At 34.3% G+C, this 18827-nt stretch overlaps 1 protein-coding gene across 5 annotated transcripts in view; it reads left to right on the forward strand.

The window, feature by feature from the left end:
- The window catches only part of CHM (CHM Rab escort protein), a 244442-nt gene that overhangs the window by 163654 nt on the left and 61961 nt on the right, over positions 1–18827 (forward strand). For 4 of the 5 annotated variants that reach the window (XM_057718481.1, XM_057718478.1, XM_057718480.1 and 1 more), the window contains exon 12: positions 2902–2998. In XM_057718481.1, the coding sequence (XP_057574464.1) occupies positions 2902–2998 (97 nt within the window). Of the gene's footprint in view, positions 1–2901; positions 2999–12415; positions 13003–18827 lie in introns of those variants that run through there. The other variant, XM_057718482.1, reaches the window with a different exon arrangement.

The raw sequence follows: 18827 nt of genomic DNA on the forward strand, positions 1-18827 counted from the left end.
ATAGACCTGTTAAAAGAGACCTACAATTCCTTGTTCCCTCTGTTTCCTCCCGGCTTACCAGCTCCTTTCTGCCCTCTTCTTTTTCCGTGTCCTAGACGACACAGTGGATCTCCTGAACTGCTCTTCCTCCAACACCTTCAATTCCTGCATAGCCATGTTCTTCCTCTGCACCCACAGAGGAGAGTCCCATCCCTGGATGAAGCTGGGATCTATACCTGGATCACTGAGGGCTGATTGGGAAAATTATACAACCAGACAGACTGGCACCACCACAGTGTTGGGGCCACCAACCTCATCCAGCAGGACCCTCAGTACCGACCACCAGTTAGCTCTTCACTAGCCTCAGACAGCTCCCTCTCCCCTCAGAGCCTAGTCCAAGTTTTCATTATTTTACCCACCCTTAGCCCTCTCACTTCTCCCGCATCACTTTACTGAAAAAAGTAAGGACACCTACTAAGCACAGTGGCCTCTCCCCACTATTAGCATCTTCCCCTCAACCTATACACATGTATTAGCATTTTCTGTTCCAAAAATTAAAATAAAAAACAGAAAAATGCTCTCGAGTCCGCCCCCATCTATAGCTAGTATCCAATCTTTCCCCTGCTTTTACCAACATTTTTCAGATGGTATCTCTACTTGCTGCCTCTAGCTCCTTACCTCTCAGTCATTTCTAGACCAACCTGGCTTCTGCCCTCACATTCCTACCATAGTTTCTCTTGGTAAGTTTATTAATAAATTCATACTAGTCAGGGCCACAGGACATTATTTCGGTTTTGTTTACTAGGTCTTTTCTGGTATATTTGATAGTATTGATTATTCCCTTTCTCTTGAAACTTTCTACTCCTTTGACTCCCATGACACTGTGTTCTCCTGCTTCTCATAATTCTCTGGCTCTTCCCTCTCTGCTTCCTCTGTGGGCTCTATCATCCTCTTAAATATCAGGCCTCCTCAGGGTTCTCAGTTCAGCCCACCATACCTCTTACCCTGTGCACACTTGCTGCTTGAGTCCATGTGCTCTAATGATTCCAACTCTGCATAAAAGTTGGTGACAGCTTTCCTCTTCTATATCTCCCAGGACTTTTGGCCCACATGCCAAATTTCCTACTGGACATCTATCCCAAGGAGCCCTCAAACTAAACATACTCAGAGCTGAACTCACCATCTTCCCTCTCCAAACTACTCATCCATTGCCTCCTACTTCCACGAAAGCGTTGACATTCTTCCAACAACAGCTTCTTCCTCCCATCTCTGACATCTCATGAGCCTCCAGGTCTTTGTCACTGTACTTCTTAGAAGTTGCTCCAATCTGTTTTTCCTCTTGATCCTTATTCTCACTGCTCCAGTTTCAGAACTCATCACTACTTCCTTCTAACTGGTCACCCTGCCTTCTCATCTTGTCTCCTTTAAATTTATCCTCCACACAACCATCAGAGGGATCAATCTAAAATGTACATCTATAAAAAATAAAAAATAAAAAAAAAATGTACATCTGGTCTGCCTTTTTTTGTTTCCTATATGAGTTTTTTCCTGTTTTTAAATTTTTGAAGCATAAATAAAATCATGAGACTTAGAGGAAAGAGTAGGTGTTGGTCTAGATAAATTTTATGGAAGTGGTATTAAAGGGTTGAAGGAATTATCTTTTGATGGCTTTTATAATCTCTCTGAGATTTAAGACAGTTAACCTCAGAGTTGAGACAGAAGGCACTGTGGTAGGGGGTCACTGATTGTATCTCAATTTTTTAAAAAATTATAGATGATAGTTGTAGGAAACAAAAAAAGTACTTACATGTTGGTACAGTATTTAATATACCTTTGCAGTTATACATGTTTTTAGTCATAATCATTTGATAATTATTACACAAAATTAGATCTATGTTTTAATCGCTCCTCTCTCTTTAATGCTAAAGTACAACATTTTTTATCATTTCAGTAAAAGGAGTTAAGAGGAATATGGAGAACACAATTTTTGAGACATTTTAAACCCCCAAATGTATACACAGGTAATGATAGTAAGATAGTCAAGATTATCAAAATAATTTCTATTTTCAGAACTTGTAGGCATTTCCTCTGTAGGCTATCAATAGGCTATCAGTAGGCTATCAATTTCAAGTCAGAAATCTAAGCATAATGCTCACAGGTAAAAGCACAATGGGGCTTTACTTTTTGGCAATATTTCCTGTATAAAATGATATAGTTTCCTCAGATTGAAGATTAAATTGAGAATTAATATTGAAGCTTTTGGTTCTATAGAGAAACATTGACCTGATGATTATTTAAATTCTTTTAAGTATAAAGCCATATAGCATATGAGTGGTGCCTAGAACTACATACTGCATATTAATGGAGTCCTTAGATTAATTTGAAGATATTCATTTTGAAACATTTTGGTATATGTTTAGCTGTACTTTGGTATATTTTGACGTATACTTTGCTTATTTCAATATCTTTGTGATTCATAACATTTTAAATTTGTAGTGCTCTATAACTGCTATTTTTAGCCATTATGAATAATCAAAATTAACTTAATGTGCTGCGATTTCAAACAATGAAGTGCATACAATTCAGAAGTTATTAATCATATCCTTTGAAAATATTTAGTAAGTGAAGGATTTAATAAAAGTTAAAGATATTTGAAATATTTATTGTCTATGAATTTTAGGACTGCAATATATAACATAAAATAAATATATCAGTAATGTGGAAGCTGGACATTAGGACACATGTGCATGCTTTATGTTTCAAATTCTGTTCTAAAATTCAATCCTACCAGCTAAATTTTTTTCGAACATCAATGAGTGTTTGAAAAAAGACACTCAGTTTAGAAGTTAATTACACTCTAATGATAGAAGAATGAAAGTGAAGTCTAACAGTGATGTCTGATATTTTGTTTCTGCTTTTTAGATTTCCATTTTGACAGTGCCAGCAGAGGAACCAGGAGCTTTTGCTGTTCGAGTCATTGAGTTATGTTCCTCAACAATGACATGCATGAAAGGCACATGTAAGCACAGTAGAGTCTGGTAGTTTGTCTTTTGTGTTTGTTTAAGAAGTAAAGGGGGACAGCTGTTGTCAGGGTTGTGTTAATAGTTTTGCCATATATATATATTTTTTTTTAATTCACAGTATTTTTTCACACAGTGTATGTTCGTACAGTAAGTCATTTCATACCTTCCCCTTGCCTCTAAACATTTCTGTGGATAAATCTTCACAGGCACCATTGTTAAGCTTGCCAGTGAAAGGATTTCTGTGACTTTCCAGATTTTTCTTTAGTTTTTCTTAAGTTTATTGCAGACGTACTTTCACAGAATTTATTTTCTTTACTGCTGGTTTTCCTCTTTACTTTTCCTTAGAATTCTTAATCTAATTATTGAATTTAACCATGTATTACTTTTGTATGGGACTAAAGTTAGGGACTAATTAATCTATCTGTTCTTTTATCTGTATGTATCAAAATGTCTGTCTCAGCACTGTCATATGTCATACCTCCTACAACATATTTCTTAAAGATGTTTCAGTAAGTTGAAATCTGCAAGTATACATTAACCATCACTATGCCTAGACCCAAACTGTGTATTTGTAGGGATTATAAAGGAACAGAGGCTGACATTCCTGATTTGAAGTATTCATAATCTTACTGCACATCTAATGGAACAAGATAATATTAACTGTGTGCAGTATGCTCTGGTAGGCATTTCAGGATAGGTAAAGATGAATACAACATAGGCCCTGAACTTGGGAGACTCACAATCTAGTAGGACAAATAAGACAAACACAGAAGTAGCTGTAAGAAGCAGACTATTAAAATACCACAAGAAAAATAAAATAATAAAATAAAGTAAAATAAAATAAAATACCACAAAAGAGGTACCAACAAACTAGACACTAAATAGTCATTGGAGGAAAACATGACAATATCATTAGCTAGGATTTTTTAAAAATTCTGTAAACATATTAAGTTTTGCTGAAACTGTACATGAATTATGAGAAGCAGAAGACTAATCTGGTTTGGCCTAGTCAAGGAACACTTGACTATGTTTACAAGCCCTACAAGTAGTAGGGCTGTTACTTACTAAAAGATGACAGAAATGTGGTCAAAGAGAAGTGGGAGCTTGATGCCAGCAGGGAGAGGGAAGAAAACTTATCCAATATTGCTATATTCCAAAATTTCCATTTGAAAAAGTAGCTCAGAGGAGGTTTTTTTCCTTTTATAGTGATATAGGTAAATCTTTACCAAGATAGCTGTCTGTACTATTTTCCCCCTATTACTTTAGTGAATTTTTTTTGTATGCCTTTTTATCTGTGTTAGCATCTTAAGTATAAAATAAAACTGCACTCATTTTTGGTTTTCTGAATTGCATTTATTTTATGTTTGTGATTATTTTTGTAAATTTTTTATAGATTATTTTCCTATGTGAAATATTTTGTATTCCCAGTCTAATAATACATATTGACTGTTGACAACTTGGAAGATGTAAAAAGAAAAGTAAAATTACTATAATCTTTCTACCTAGAAGTGATAAATGCTTGATTATAGTTGTCTTTTTTATGTATGTGTATGCATACATATTTTCATAAAAATACCATTTTATATACTGTTTTATAATCTGCTTTTTGAAAAGACAATAATACAACAAAATTCTTTTTGCATGTCTATGGTATAATTTTCAATGACTGTGGATATGCCATTTTTATTTAATCCTATGATGTTGAGGTTGTTTTGAAAAATTTTACTTAATAGTCCTGTAAAAAACAGTCATCTTTATAAGTAAATATTTGTGAGCATCCATTATTTTTTGTAAGATTTTTTTTGAGTAGAATTATTGGGTCAAAGTGTATGGATTTTTAAAAAATTTTGGAATAATTATAAATTCATAGGGATTTGCAAAGATAGTGCAGAAAGGTCCCGTGTATTTTTCATCCAGTTTCTTCCAATAGTTACATTTTACCAAATTATAGTGCAGTATATCAAAACCAGGAATTTGACACTAGTACAATGTGTGTATGCAGTTTTATCACGTGTAGATGCTTGTGACCAGTACCACAAGGATCCCTGTTGTTGCCCTTTTATAGCCAAAGCTAAATCCCTCCCTCCCCACACCTGTTACCTAATCCCTATCAACCACTAATCTGTTTTCCATCTCAATTTTCCATTTTGAGAATGTCATAAAAGAAATCATACAGTATGTACTCTTTTGAGATTGACTTTTTTCACTCAGTGTAATTTCGTTAAGGTTCATCCAGCTTGTTGCATGTATCAATAGTTCATTCCTGTTTATTGCAGAGTAGTATTCCATGGTAAGCTATACTTTCTTCTGGCCTCCATGGTTTCTCATGAGAAATCTGCTGTTGTTTGAATTGTTTTTCCCCTGTAGTTAATGTTTGTTTGTTCTTCTCTCAAGGCTGCTTTCAAGATTTTTTTCTTAGTCTTTAATTTTTAGAAGTTTGATTATGATGTGTGTTGGCATGGATTTCTTTGGATTTATTCTATTAATATTTGGAATTTGTGCAGCTTCTTGAATCTGCAGGTTTATATCTTTTGTCAAATTTGGAAAATTTTCATCCTTTACTTCTTTGAGTACTTTTCAGCCAGCCCTCTTTCTCCTCCTTCTTCTGGGAGGAGACATATTTATTAGATCTTTCACTATAGTTCCAGATGTCTCTGAGGCTCTGTTTGTTTTTTTATTCAAAAATATTTATTATACCTATTGACAGCAGTGTACCCTGCTAGACGCAATGGATTATATGAAGGAATATAGCCAAAGTGGTAACAATACCAAGATAGTATTGATACAAAGAGTACAAAGATAGTACAAAGAGCAAGAAGAGCCCAAACTACATGTATTTCTGTTCATGTTCATATAGTCTTTTTTCTCCCTTTTGTTCATACTGTGTCATTTCTATGGTTCTACTTTTAAGTTCACTGATTCTTTCCTCTGTGCGTTCCATTTTGCTGTTGGACCAATCCATTATGCTTTAAAATTTTAATTATTGCATTTTTTATTTTAAAATTTTGCATTTGGCTCTTCTTTAAATCTTCTACTTGTTACTTGTGGAATGCATCAGGATTTTCAGAACTCTAGTCAAGAAGTAGATATCAGGAGACTGCTAACCCAAGACTGATTAGAACAAGAACTCATTACTAAGATGGAATGAAATGATGAGGGATGGTTGTGATTTTTATTTTTTAGAATACTGTTGATGTTTTAATATTCTTTTTTTCTGCATTTAAGGAGCCCTTCTCTTTTTTTCTTTAGCTATCTGTAAATTATAATGATTGTGTATATTATGCTTTTGTAAACAGAAATGAACAATTTATCTTTTCTCAAAAAAAATCTTCTACTTGTTTGCTAAGGCCTTCTCTTTTTTGGCTGAGACAGTCTGTTGTTTCTTTTGTTTCCAGCATGTTTATAATTGGTCATTGATGCATTTTTATGATGGCTGTGTTAAATCTTCAGACAACTACAGTAGCTGTGTCGTGTTGGCATCTGCTGTTTGTCTTTTCTCATTCAAGTTGAGGTTTTCCTGGTTATTGGTATAATGAGTAATTTTGGATTGATACCAGGAAATTTTGTTATATAATAGGACTTAGACCTTACTCTTAGGCTTCCTCTGACACTGCTCTGGTGGGGAAAGGGAGTGTTCCCTTATTTCTGCCAGGTGGTAGTGAAAGTCCTGGTTCCCTACTTGGCCTCTGATGGCACCCAGAGGTTGGAGAACTTCCTTATTACTGCTGAGTGATTGTGGTGCTGTCTCTCCACTAGGCCTCCACTGATTCCAACCTGGCCAGGAGGAGCAGCAGTGCCTCAATACTGCTCCCCACATGGCCTCAGTGACACCATGGGGAGGTGGTGTGGCCTTATTACTCAGGCAGTGGTGAGAGACCCTACTCTCCATTTGGCCTCCTCTGAGACCACCCCTATGGGGCTGGGGAGCAGTCCTCACTACTGCTGGGTAGGGGTGAAAATCCAGGATCCCATCACAGTCTCTGCTGATATGGTAGAGGTTGGGGACTGTTTCTCCTGGTGCAGATGAAAGTCCTGGATCCCTACTTGGCCTTCTTTGACACCACCCTCATTATAGCCTGGTCCAGAGTGGAAGTCTACATTCCCCATTCGGCCTTTAATGGTGAGTGTAGAGGTAGGGCCTTGGTTTTTTCTATGGTGTTTGACTGGGGTAGAACAATTATTGTCTAAAAGTTTTCTCTCTTGCTAGGTTGCTCCTTTCCTGGTCTTTTGACTAGAGAGAGCAGGTGTTTGTCAGGACTTTGTTTGTCTGAGTCCATTGATGTTTCTGGGTTGCCAGTTTTTCTGGTAGCCAGTCTGGGATATACGAGGCAAAAAGAAAACCTAGGGAACTCTGCCATTTTGTTCCTTTGGTCTCAAGGTGGTCTGCTTTCTTCTCCCTACTTCAGGGTTTTTTTATATTTGTTTTATATATTATGTCTAAGATTTTTACCTGTACTTAGCAAGAGCAATAGCGAAAAGTTACCTTTACTCCATCTTTCTGGAAATGGAAGTCCTGAACTTTCTGAAAGTTTCTGGAGTTTTTAGGCCTTTTGATATATAATGTGAAATTGCCCTTCTCCCAAAGTTGTATCAACTTGCATATCCAAAGGTAGTTTATAAGCCAACATGTCTTTCTCCAAACAAACAAGAGCACTGAGCACTGGGTATTATCAAATCTCCATTGCCAGTTTGAAAGTAGAAAATGATATTTTGTGTAAATGTGTATTTAATAATACATGAAGTTGACCATCCTTTCATAGTGTTTATTGGGTATTTTCTGTGAATCCTTTATTCATTTGTCTATTGTATTGATTATTGCTTTCTTATCAACTTATAAGTGCAATATAAACATTAAGGGTAAATAAATAAATAATAAAAAATATTCATGAAAAGATGCTTAACATCACTAATTATTAGAGAAATGCAAATCAACACTATAATGAGGTATCACCTCACACCAGTTAGAATGGCCATCATCAAAAAATCTACAAACAATAAATGCTGGAGAGGGTGTGGAGAAAAGGGAACCTTCCTATACTGTTGGTGGGAATGGAAATTGGTACAGCCACTATGGAGAACAGGATGGAGATTCCTTAAAAAACTAAAAACAGAGCTACCATATGACCCAGCAATTCCACTCCTGGGCATATGCATGGAGAAAACTATAATTTGAGAGGATACATGTACTCCAGTGTTCGTTGCAGCACTGTTTACAATAGCCAGGACATGGAAGCAACCTAAATGTCCATTGATGGAGGAATGGATAAAGAAGATGTGGTACATATATATATACAATGGAATATTACTCGGCCATAAAAAAGAATGAAATAATGCCATTTTCAGTGACATGGATGGACCTAGAGATTGTCATACTGAGTAAAGTAAGTCAAACAAATATTATATGATATTGCTTATATGTGGAATCTAAAACAAATGGTACAAATGAACCTATTTACAAAACAGAAGTTGAGTTACAGACATAAAGCACAAACTTGTGGTTACTGGGGGGAAAGGAGGGGGAGGGATAAATTGGGAGATTGGGATTGATATATACACACTACTATATATAAAATATATAACTAATAAGAACCTACTGAACACCACAGGGAACTCTATTCAGTATTCTGTAATGACCTATATGGGAATAGAATCTAAAAAAGAGTGTATATATGTATATGTATAACTGACTCACTTGGCTGTACAACAGAAACTAACACAACATTGTAAATAAAGTATACTCCAATAAGAAAATTAATTAAGTAAAAAACTAAATAAAAAAATAAAACATAAACCTGATCATTTCACCATAAAAATAATAAAAACCATTAAGGGTATGTGTTGCAAATATGTTTGGTCTTACATGTTGCAAATATGTTTCTTGGTTCACTAAGCATTTTTTAAAACATAAGTAGAGGGCATTACCCTAGGTCTTGGGAGTAAGACAGAACGTGATAAATAATTCATAATCTCAGGAAGCTTTAAATTTACTGGGGAAGAGAAAAGCAACAGCAAATAAATAAAAATGAAAACAAAAACATAGTAAGCAAAGCAAGGTAACATAAACTAAGGATACAAGCAATGAGTGTTAAAGGGAGGAGAGGCCATTGTGGTCTTAAATGATCTAGGAATTCTTCAAGAAAAATATGTAACATGATCCTGGCCTTAAAAATGGTATATAAGAAACTTTGTGGTTTCATATTAATTATAATGATAATATAAAGTTTGCTTATATAAATTTTCTGTTAGTAAAATTCTTGAAATAATTTTGTATTGTGAGGGATGAACATATTTGTGTGTGTTTGTATATACATATGCAGACACATATATGTGTGTTTGTAGGTACATCATGGTACTTATAAGAAACAAATTCCAAAGAGTATATGTCAAAATAGTCATAACAATGGTTATCCCTATATGGTGGGAAGACAGGTAACTAACTTTTAGGTTTTTTTCTTTGTTTACCTTGATTTTCTGATTTCTCTACAGTGTGAATTAAAAACAGATATAACTAGTTATGCCACAAGGATAAAGGGTCATATTACAGACAGGTATAATAATATGACCAAAATTTGACATACTATACCAAATGTTTGTTATAATTTTGATTATGTACAATTGATCCACAGTATGGGGTGTTTATTTCCAGGCTGCTACAATATAAAAGTGTTTCAAGTAGTCATTAAATTTGACCATTTTTCTTTAGGCTTCATTACTATCAAACTTTCCTACTTTGATAAATATTTACTGAAATTTTAAACCACTTTTCCAGATTGTCTCACAACATACTAATCAGTGACCCATCTTAAGTTAACCCTTTCCCATGTGGCTCCTTCCTTCTTTGTCATTTGCATCCTGTTCCTGCTTAATTCATTTATTTATGTGTGTGTATACTCTTCTGTCCCCAAACCTCTTCTTCAGGTCAGCTGATTCAGGAAAGTCTTCCTAATGATTGAGAAGGACAAAGCATGTATCTTTGTGTTCTGTAGTCACATACAGCATGAAGTGGTGCTGTGACCTTGACATTTTTTTTAAAAAAAAGCAATATCATAATTATTTTAAGCATCCCCAGGACATTTCCTTAAATTTTGATATTGTTAAATTTCCAGTATTTTCTTTGGGGGAAACACTAAAGTGCATTTCACATGTGTGTATTTGTCTTAGTAGTTTCTCATATAATAGAGTTATATTTATTCATGGAATCACTATGGAAGTCTAAGAACTTCCCTCATATTATTAAATACTCCAGAGTTATATGGTAAGAAATGGTGGTAGGACATCTCTGCACTTTCCAAATATAGGAGATCTCCACCTTTGGATGAAGTGTATTCTTTGACAGTATCTATTAAAGCAGTTTGTGCTGAGGCAAATTTTGTATACTCACCCCTGCATTTCACACAGAGACTGTCAGTAAGCTTCTTAAGTGTTGGCCTTGCGGACCAATTAAATGCCTCTTCATCCTTCAAATCCTTGTTCACATATTGTCACCTTTCCCTGCCTTATCCATGCACTTAGGCTTTTGCTCCTTTATTTAGATAAAACTTGAACTTCTTTCTAAGTTAACATTTATTACAATTTAATAATAATGATAATATTTATTAAGTACTTAATATATGCAGGTGCTGTTCTAAGTACTTTACGTGGATTAACTTTATCCCTCACAACAATTCTATGAGGTAGGTGCCATTGTCTTTTCTATTATTCAGATGAGGAAACTGAGGCACAGAAAAGGTAAATGATTCACCCAAGGTCACAGGTTTAGTAAGAGGGTGAAGCAGAATTTGAACCCAGACAGTCTGACTCTATAGCTTACACTTCTAACCACCATGCTATACTACTTCTCAGAGCAGTTGTAGCATAATTAACTTTATATTTCTTATCAGATATGAGGAACAGAACCATGGCTTGTCATTTCTATTCCTAGAACTTAAGTATGTACATTATGCTTAGTGCTGTTGAGTAAAAACAAACAAAAAAACTACCTGCAAAGTTTTATTTCTAAAGTGACATTTTCTAACTTTAAAGCTAAAAAACTAAAATTTCTTAGAAAGAAACTTTTTACCCACTAGCAAATGAAAAACAAAGGATTTTAAAACAGTCTTAATATGTCATGAAATTGAAATGAAAAATTATTTTAATAATTTATTTATTTTTAGTTTATGTACCCAATGTTGTGGGAATCAATATCCAGCTTGACTTTATAGGAAATTTAAGGAGAATACTGGTATAGTGGAGAGAATATTGGCCCAAGAATGTACAGAATTACTTCCAATTAGTTATTTGACCTTGAACAAATTTCTTAATTTCTTGTGTCTTGATTTATTAGAAGTTGGGGGTGGGGGTTAGCCTAAAGAATTTAGAAAGATCCCATACAAATCAAACACCCTCAATGGTCCAGATTTTGCATGTGTGTGCAAAAAGCCACCTGTCCTTTATACGTTTTTAATAATGTATGCGACAGTATTTTAAGCAAAATGGCTAAGATCCTTTTTTTTTAAGCTGTCTCCAGCTGTCTCACTTTTTTTTCTGTGATTAAATTATCTTGTAGATCTTTACTATAACTTAATCAATTTATAAATATAAAACCAACAGTATAGACAAATGGACAGGTTTTGGTTTTTCAGTCTCAATAGTAAGGCTTATACCAGGAAGGTTGACTGAAAGAGATAAGTTTGAATTTTTTTCCAGAGAAAAAAAATTCATGTTCATTTTTAAATCTTGTATGCTTTCTTCCTATAATAACATGCACTATTTTAAAAGTCCTAGTTAAAAGTTTTAATAGAGTTAATACTTTGTATGGTGTATTAACAAGATTTAAAATATACACTGAGATGGAAGCTGACATCTTCATCATTCGCTTGCTTTTATTTCTTAAAGTTTGGCTTTTTTTCCTCTTCCTTTTCTTATGTTTTGGGTCTGTTCACAGACTTTCAGGAGTAATTTGTAACTTGGATATTAAAGTCTTTAAAAGTGTATTTTCTGTTGCTGCCCTAATTGAGAGTCATTCATGTCACAACTAGTTACAAGTTGTTCCACTCTTTGTAGTTTGTCTTCTAAAACAGAACTAGTCTGATAGTATAACAGAAGACTTTAAACCACCCTTTCCTTTTCTCTTGATTTTTTTGTTTCAAGTCAGGAAAAAGAAAAAAAGACTATGCCATGTGTTTATTTTATGTATCCAAACCTGTTCCCAGCTCATTTTATTTTCCTCTTTTGAAGCTCCCTGGTTATAGACAAATTTCGTAGCTTATAGTGTTACATAGTCATTCTCTTCTCTACTTTTACTTCTAAATCTCTTTTAAGAGTTTTGTCTTTTTTCCTGAACCATTTGAATAAAGTATATTCTAAACCCAATAGAGCAGGTTTTTAATATTTACATAATTGTTTCTTCACAGAAAATTTTCATTATTTCCCAGGTCCAGCACCAAAAAGTACTGAATATTTATGGTGTCAGAAGCCACCTTTTGAGGGAGGAGTACTGTGAAATTTGACATTCCTCATACTTGAAAAAAAAAAGTATCTTCAGAAGAATTTATCACAATTAGGATTCTTGAGAGAAGACTTTTTACTATTCTGTCTGAATGTTCTTGTTTTTATATAGCTGTTAGCTATGTTGTGGATTTCTCATATTTATACTAATTACAGTATTGAGCTGTTAATGATCATCCATGTGCTCATCATTTTGTAGAAATCAAAAATAAAATATAATAGTATTAGAATAAATTCTAAACGTGTAAATTTGATATTTTTTATTCATTATGTGGGTGTTATTGTGGCTTATTTTCCCTTAAAACTGTTACTTTAAGTAGAGAAATGCATCTAGACTTTGGTCCCATTTTATAAATGATAGGCACATAATAATCAGTATTGCCAGCTGAGTGGAACCAAAAGCCTTCACTTGTTCTAAAAATTGAGGCTGTAATGATGAAATCATAATCTAAACTCATCGTTCTTCCTGTTGGAAGAATCATTTGAAGACAAATGTTGGCAACCACTGTAACTAATGCAGTTATACCTGAGTAAATCAAACATAATCAAAATATATACCATTGAGGCTTTGTGACTTGTATTCATTCCTCAAAGTTAATAAAATGAAATTTATAGAAAGTAAATGATGTGAAGTTTGGTGATTTATAGTTCAGTTGTTTAACAGTGAAATGCATTTTAAAGATACATTATTCATGAGCAAATCAGCTTGTTTGTAAGATATACTTTTGACAAAATTATAACTTCTAGAGAAAAAAATAAGAATTGTTTAGTAAAACTTTGTCTTTTTTAATTGAAGTATAGTTGATTTACAGTGTTTCAGTTGTTCAGCAAAGGGATTCATATATTCAATATTGTTTTTCAAATTATTTTCCATTATAGGTTATTACAAGATATTGAATATAGTTCCCTGTGCTATACAGTAGGTCCTTGTTAAGTGTTTTTTACTTTAAATACTGGATTTTATTGAAATCTAACTCTAGTGTAGTCCAGTCTTCATTAGCCATAGCAATCTATATGTAAAGATTCATTTTCCTTTTATTGATATTATTGATTTCAAAGGTGTTTTTCTCCACTGAAATAAATATGAGAACACAAAGGGATTTAAATTTGTCACAGGTACTCTGTTCTTAGTTAATGAAGATTTTATGTTATTCTTTCTGAGCACATACTAAATACTCATTGACTAATTCTGGTACTCCGTTTATCTTTACCTCTGTTAAATATCTGTTGCTCAAACTTGCTCATTCTTGAATCATCACCAGCTTTTACTTTCTTCCCATTGAGAACAGGGTAGAAATTTGTGACCTTTTACAGTATAATTCAGTGTTGACCAATACTCTGGTACTTCAGTATTATTCACTTGTTGTGTTGGATTCAGTGAAGTAGACGTGAAATTCATTTTTTAGTCTTTGTTGAAGACAATCTTATATATTAATGTTTTAGGCATTGTATAATAAGCTAGAATATATAATTCCCTCAATATTTTCAATTTGTAAACAATTTAAATTTTTCCTTTTACAAATCTCACTTTTTAGACTTTTTAACTCTTCATGTAATGCAGTGTCAATACTGCACCACACCGTAGTCTTAGTTGTGTGGCCAAGAATGTGCTTACAACATTAAAATACTTTAAATTCACTTCTGCCTTTTAGTCTTCTTAATTTAAGAAAATGTTGTGGCTTATATTTGGCTTGATTTAGAATTTCTAAAACCATAAGTGTGCAATTGAAGTTTACCTTCATATAATTTGGGGTTGGTGTATGCGAAAGGTACTTACAAGGCAACTAATTAGTTCAGTTAACAGGAAAGATGCATTTTAATGATACAGTATTGTATGGTAGTTGAGAACAGTCTGGGTTCAAATCCCAGCTCTTGTACATACTAGTTTGATTGACCTTGGGCAAATTACTTAATCTCTCTGTGCTCAGCTTTGTTATCTATGAAATAGGGATGATGATAGTACCTACTTCAGGGTTGTTATCAGGATCAAATTAATGTGAACAGTGTATGGCACTTACAAGTGCTCAATACATATTGGTTTTTACTGAAAAAATGATCACCAGAGTTAGAGATCTTTAAGAAGCATAGAGGTGTGTTCCAAAACATGATTGAATACTTGAATACTCTTGGACACGTGTCTTGGTGAGCTGAGCCAGTGATTCTCCCGCATTTATTTCAGAATAATTTCCTGCTCCAAAAGCTGACTTCTGATCTGTGTACAGACCATAATTTGCCTAGCAGAGATGGCTTCTAAGGAAACTGGAAATACCGTTTGTTCAAAATGAAAATATTTTAGGTGATTTGTTAAATGTTTTTATTACAATGGAATTGAGGTTAGCTACAAAAAGTTTGAGAGCCAAATAGAACTATCCATTTAGCTTGTAAAAACTGGTCAATAATATATCATTTATTTAGCACCCCCTAAGGTGCTGTAGTCTCCTCAAATGCATTCTTCAGATAGCTGACTGTATCCTTTCAGCACTGAAATTTATTAGGATTAAAGTTTTTAATTACCTTCCTAGCATGTTTCACACGTTTCCTTTGCCATGTTTATACTGAATATATGAAATATAATTTAACCTTTTTCTTATTTTTTCCCAGATCTTTATTGGAATATAATTGCTTTACACTGTTGTACCAGTTTCCACTGTACAACAAAGTGAATCAGATGTATTTATACATATATCCCCATATCCCATCCCTTTTGAGCCTCCCTCCCACCCTCCCTATCCCACCCCTCTAGGTCATCACCCATCATTGAGTTGATCTCCCTGTGTTATGTAGCAGCTTCCCACTATCCATCTCTTTTACAATTGGTAGTGTATATATGTCAGTGCTACTCTCTCACTTTGTCTGAGCTTCCCCTTCTTCCCCTCCCCGTGTCCTCAAGTCCATTCTCTACATCAGCATCTTGATTATTCCCCTGCTATTTGGTTCATCAGTAACATTTTTTTAGATTCCATATATATGTGTTAGCACATGGTGTTTGTTTTTCTCTTTCTGACTTACTTCACTCTGTATGACAGACTCTAGGTCAATCCACCTCATTACAAATGACGCAGTTTCATTCCTTTTTATGGCTGAGTAATATACCATTGTATATATGTGCCACATCTTCTCTATCCATTCATCTGTTGATGGGCATTTAGGTTGCTTCCATGTCCTGGCTATTGTAAATAATGCTGCAGTGAACATTGTGGTACATGTGTTTTTTTTGAATTATGGTTTTCTCAGGGAATATGCCAAGTAGTGGGATTACTGGGTCATATGGTAATTCTATTTTTAGTTTTTTAAAGAATCTCCATACTGTTTTCCATAGCGGCAGTATATTCCACCAACAGTGCAGGAGGTTTCCTTTTTCTCCACAGCCTCTCCAGCATTTATTGTTTCTATATGTTTTGATGATGGCCATTCTGACTGGTATGAGGTGATACCTCATTGTGTTTTTGGTTTGCATTTCTCTAATGATTGGTGATGTTGAGCATCTTTTCATGTGTTTGTTGGCCATCTGCATGTCTTCTTTGGAGAAATGTCTATTTAGGTCTTCTGCCCATTTCTGGATGGGGTTGTTTGTTTTTTTGAAATTGAGCTGCATGAGCTGCGTGTGTAATTTGGAGATTAATCCTTTGTCAGTTACTTCATTTGCAAGTATTTTCTCCCCTTCTGAGCGTTGTCTTTTTGTCTTATTTGTGGTTTCCTTTGCTGTGCAAAAAATTTTAACTTTCATTACGTCCCATTTATTTTTGTTTTTATTTCCATTACTCTAGGAGGTAGGTCAAAAAGGATCTTGTTGTCATTTATGTCAAAGAGTGTTCTGCCTATGTTTTCCTCTAAGTGTCTTAATGCTGTCTGGCCTTACATTTAGCTCTTTAATCCATTTTGAGTTTATTTTTGTTATGGTGTTAGGGAGTGTTCTAATTTCATTTTTTTACATGTAGCTGTCCAGTTTTCTCAGCACCATGTTTTGAAGAGGCTGTCTTTTTTCCATTATATATTCTTGCCTCCTTTGTCAAAGATAAGGTGCCCATATGTGTGTGGGTTTATCTCCGGGCTTTGTATCCTGTTCCATTGATCTATATTTCTGTTTTTGTGCCAGTACCATATTGTCTTGATTACTGTAGCTTTGTAGTATACTCTGAAGTCAGGGAGCCTGATTCCTCCAGCCCTATCTTTTCTTCTCGAGATTGCTTTGGCTATTCAGGGGTTTTTGTGTTTCCATAAATTGTATAATTTTTTGTTCTAGTTCTGTGAAAAATGCCATTGGTAATTTGATAGAGATTGCACTCAATCTATAGATTGTTTTGGATAGTATTGTCATTTTCACAACGTTGATTCTTCCAATCCAAGAACATGGTATATCTCTCCATCTGTTTGTGTTGTCTTTCATTTCTTTCATCAGTGTCTTATAATTTTCTGCATAGGCTTATTCCTAGGTATTTTGTTCTTACTGTTGCAATAATGAATGGGAGTGCTTCCTTAATTTCTCTTTCTGATCTTTCATTGTGATTGTGTAGGAATGCAAGAGATTTCTGTGCATTAATTTTGTATCCTGAAAGTTTACCAAACTCATTGATTAGCTCTAGTAGTTTTCTGGTAGTATCGTTAGGGTTTTCTATATATAGTATCATGTCATCTGCAAACAGTGACAGTGTTACTTCTTTTCCAATTTGAATTCCTTTTATTTCTTTTTCTTCTCTGATTGCCGTGCCTAAAACTTCCAAAACTATGTTGAATACTAGTGGTGAGAGTGGGCACCCTTGTCTTGTTCCTGATCTTAGAGGAAATGCTTTCAGTTTTTCACCATTGAGGATGATGTTGGCTGTGTGTTTGTCATATATGACCTTTATTATGTTGAGGTAAATTCCTTCTATGCCCACTTTCTTTTATCATTAATTTGTGTTGAATTTTGTCAAAAGCTTTTTCTGCATTTATTGAGATTATTATATGGTTTTTATCCTGCAGTTTGTTAATATGGTGTATCACACTGGTTGATTTGCATATATTGAAGAATCCTTGCATTTGTGGGATAAACCCCACTTGATCATGGTGTATAATCCTTTTAACGTGCTGCTGAATTCTGTTTGCTAGTATTTTGTTGAGGATTTTTGCATCTATGTTCATCAGTGATATGGGCCTGTGATTTTCTTTTTTTGTGTGTCATCTTTATCTGGTTTTGGTATCAAGGTGATGACGGCCTCACAGAATAAGTTTGGGAGTGTTTCTCCCTCTGATATATCTTGGAAAAGTTTGAGAAGGGTCAGTGTTAACATTCTTGAAATGTTTGATAGAATTTTCCTGAGAAGCCATCTGGCCCTGGGCTTTTGTTTGTTGAAGATTTTTAATCAAAGTTTCAATTTCAGTGTTTGTGATTGATCTGTTCATATTTTCTATTTCTTCCTGGTTCAGTCTTGGAAGGTTGTACTTTCCTAAGAATTTGTCCATTTTTCCCAGGTTGTCCATTTTATTGGCATATAGTTGCTTGTAGTAGTCTCTCATGATCCTTTGTATTTCTGCAGTGTCAGTTGTTACTTCTTTTTCATTTCTCATTCTGTTGATTTGAGCCTTCTCCCTTTCTTTCCTTATGACTCTGTCTAATGATTTATCGATTTTATCTTGTCAAAGAACCAGCTTTTAGTTTGTTTGATCTTTGCTTTTGTTTCCTTCATTTCTTTTTCATTTATTTCTGCTCTGATCTTTATGATTTCTTTCCTTCTGCTAACTTTGGGATTTTTTTTTGTTCTTTTTTCTCTAATTGCTTTACATATAAGGTTAGGTTGTTTATTTGAGATTTTTCTTGTTTGTTGAGGAAGGATTTTATTGCTGTGAACTTCCCTCTTAGAACTGCTTTTGCTGCATCCCATAGGTTTTGGGTTGTTGTGTTTTCATTGTCATTTGTTTTTAGGTATTTTTTGATTTCCTCTTTGATCTTCAGTGATATCCTGGTTATTTAGTAGTGTGTTGTGTAGCCTCCATGTGTTTGTATTTTTTACAGTTTCTTTTTCTTGTAATTGATATCCAGTCTCTTAGTGTTGTGGTCAGAAAAGATGCTTGTTATGATTTCTGTTTTCTTAAATTTGTTGACGCTTGATTCGTGACCCAAGATGTGATCTATCCTTGAGAATGTTCCGTGTGCACTTGAAAAGAAAGTGTATTCTCTTGTTTTGGATGGGTTGTCCTATATATATCAATTAAGTCTATCTGGTCTAATTTGTCATTTAGAGCTTGTGTTTATTTAATTTCTATTTGGATGATCTGTCCATTGATGTAAGTGAGGTGTTAAAATTCCCTACGATTATTGTGTTACTGTCGATTTCCCCTTTTATGACTGTTAGATTTGCC

The sequence above is a fragment of the Hippopotamus amphibius genome, chromosome X (assembly GCF_030028045.1).
Source record: "Hippopotamus amphibius kiboko isolate mHipAmp2 chromosome X, mHipAmp2.hap2, whole genome shotgun sequence".
NCBI classification, from domain to species: domain Eukaryota; kingdom Metazoa; phylum Chordata; class Mammalia; order Artiodactyla; family Hippopotamidae; genus Hippopotamus; species Hippopotamus amphibius.